Source organism: Pistacia vera, unplaced genomic scaffold (assembly GCF_008641045.1).
Source record: "Pistacia vera cultivar Batoury unplaced genomic scaffold, PisVer_v2 Contig123, whole genome shotgun sequence".
NCBI lineage: Eukaryota > Viridiplantae > Streptophyta > Magnoliopsida > Sapindales > Anacardiaceae > Pistacia > Pistacia vera.
Window position 1 is genome coordinate 186,084 of NW_022195282.1, and position 2,950 is coordinate 189,033.

General features: G+C 33.7%; 1 protein-coding gene across 2 annotated transcripts; it reads right to left on the minus strand.

Annotated features, from left to right (window-relative positions):
- Window positions 1-612: 612 nt before the first annotated feature.
- LOC116116132 (rRNA-processing protein FYV7) lies at window positions 613-2,745 on the minus strand. Of its 2 annotated transcripts, none has more exons than XM_031402228.1 (3): window positions 2,478-2,745; window positions 1,739-1,848; window positions 613-1,310 (listed from the first exon to the last, which is right to left on the minus strand). In XM_031402228.1, exons 1-3 carry the CDS (start codon window positions 2,656-2,658, stop codon window positions 1,005-1,007), a joined length of 597 nt encoding a protein of 198 aa, XP_031258088.1. In that variant the 5' UTR covers window positions 2,659-2,745; the 3' UTR covers window positions 613-1,004. The 2 variants fall into 2 exon arrangements, with proteins under 2 accessions (XP_031258088.1, XP_031258092.1); XM_031402232.1 differs by having other exon boundaries at window positions 625-1,307.
- Between the last annotated feature and the right edge of the window lie 205 nt (window positions 2,746-2,950).

Genomic DNA, 2,950 nt, shown 5'->3' on the forward strand with positions numbered 1-2,950 from the left:
AAACTAAGAATTTGACTTTGAAAAAACAACGAAATCATCTGAGATTTATAGGAATCGAATCCCCTTCTCCTAAATATTCATAATCATAACCATAATCAATTAGAAGGAAAGCGTTTGATATGGGGAAGCTTATTTGCTCGGAAATAGCAGAGGGTGGATTGGATCTGATGGGCCTAATCATGGCACTCGTAATTGCTCTCACTCTCATGCTGGTTTGTGTCCAACCTCCTCCACGCCCCCGCTATATTGTGTCTGCCTATCCTGTTGCAGTAGTTCGGAAGTAGAGGTCAATTCTTGAATAAACTTTTGTAATCAGCTTTTATTTTCACGAATAGCCTATGGGCAGAGCTTTGTAATCTGTATTTTCATTTTATGGGCATACTTCTGTAATCTGCATTCATTTCATGAGTAGGGCTTGTTTAATTTTTGGTGGTCTTTCCTTCCCTAATGTTATAATGATACCTAGGAATTTGTTATCAGGAGTCATAATTCTCCTCAGAGAGTCCCTGTAATTGTATGCACTTTCTAAATAAAACAGGTTTCATGGTCTGTTGCACAGCTGAGTTTATTATAAATTTTTGTTCATAATGCTTGCTTGTACAACTGAGATTATTATATACAAAGGCACAATCTTTCAGCTAACAAAAGCACATCCTAGTAGAATTTTATTCCATTACAATACTGTTTTCCCCAGATGTAAGATATCATAAAGCAAATTAACAGGATTTATATATCTAACAAAACAAATAAGTGCTGAATTAAACAATTACAAAAAAACATAAAAACAATGTGGCACTCAACTTCAGTTTATCAATGATCTAAACAAGCTACAACAGACGTTTTCTTTTTTCTTTTTTTACTAAAATCTCTTTAATCTGAAAAGCTATGACAGATGAACTTTTATCTATCCTGTTTTGACAAAATTGTTGAAGATTTCTTATCAACAGAACTTGTGCTACCATTTCATGAATAAGGTATAACAGCTAAAGATGCTGAATCTCAAACTAGTTACTGTTATTGACTGAGATTCTGCTAGAGCTTTGAATTGTCTGCAGAAGATGTTCAATCCTGTACTTCATTACAGGCTGACCATATTTCGTTTTTTTGAACATCTTTGCTCTTGTTGCTTTCCTTTCAGCTTCAGCCTTTTCTCTCCCTACCTTCTTTGCTTGAATACTTGCCTCCCTCTCTATTCTTGCCTGCTCTTCTTCTTCACGCTTCTTCTTATACAATTCTTCCATACTTGGTTTCTTCTTATTCTTGTTCTTTATATTCTTCTCATCAACATCTCTAGTTCGATTTTGATCCTGCTACAGCCATTGAAAATTGGATGATTCAGTAATATCAAGACCTATATGCATATACATATCAAAGATTAAATTCTGATACCTAACTTTAATCTGTAAATTAGGTTCCAAAACAGGGTGGTATAGATTTCAAAAAGAAAACTACACTGCATTGGAAAATATAAATAAACATATTCAGGAGTCACCCAGAGAAACAATTTGAATCTATCAACTCAACCTGTTACTTCATCCTCTATATCCACAAGTGCAAATGCAATTGTAGAATACTTAGCATCAGAATTGAAAATTAGCTACTGAAGAACTATAAACAGTATACAATCACTTGTGAAAAGCAATACAGTGACTTAAGGCATTTAGCTTCAACCTGAAGATATATATATATCTTTATATATATATATAGAGAGAGAGAGAGAGAGAGTATAGTCACAAACCTCTATGGGTCTTACAGCCGAGAAAGCATCAATCTGTTGACTTTGTTGCTTCAAAGACTGCTTATACTTGCTCACATACTTAGCATTCTTATAGAACTCCCTTTGCTTCTCTGATAAAAACAGCAAGAAGATTGTAAAGAGACAAGGTACTGAACCAAACTCTACAACCTCACTATCCCTTACTATTTCCACATCCTCCAAAAATCAAAATTCAGAACATTTAGGCATTCTATTGGCTCTTTGTTCAAATAAAAAGACAACAAATTGTCCTAAACCACACATTAATAAGCTAGTAATCAATCGAAAAAAATTCAAATAAAAATTCATACATTAACCCTTTCAGAGTGTTCTAGTTATCAAGATTGATGAAACTCTAGCTCGTTACAGATTCAAGCTCAACCAATTTACTCTATATCCCATTTGCAGAGTGAACTTCAATTAACACTGTTATTGTTAAAAAAATAAGATAAAAAATTCGTATGGCATCAAATTATAATTGCATTTTCATAAAAACAAATAACTAAACCCAGAACAAGACAAACATTGCACAACTTAAAAGCCCTCAACCTAGTTAACATCCGGTCTAGACTAAAGTTATATACACATAACTCACCATTCCCATTATATAATTAAATAAACAGAAAACCATAGAACTAAAAAGAAATTATAAAAAATCAACACAAGACCAAATAAAGTTTCAGGCTAAAATTTAAAGCTTAAAAGAAGATTAATTTATTACTTTTGAATGCTGGATTGTACTTGTTGCTCATCGATTTGGCATTAGCAAAAGCTTCGAGAGAGAGGCCGGTCCCTCCCAATCTCTGCATGTTCTTCTTCTTCTTCCTGTTGTTGCCCATGCTTGAAGTTGAGCCGTTGATTTTGTAGACTTTCTCTTCATCTTTGGAGTCACGATGCTTCATGGTTGCAAGAATATCGTGTAATTGCTGTGATTCTGATTACTGATTAATGAATTTAGGGCAATGGTAAGGATGGCACGAATTGATACTTGGGAACCCTAATTTTGCAGCGGTTTTCCAATTTCCACGCTATAAAATTGAAGTTTGCTCAATTCTCTAAACACCCCTCAAACTTTTGAAAATATTGCTACCTCACCTCATCTGTTTATTATTACTAAAGCAACCCTATGATAATTCTAGGGAAGGTTGGAAATTTCAAAAAATATAGGGGTATTTCAAATTAAGATAAACTTAA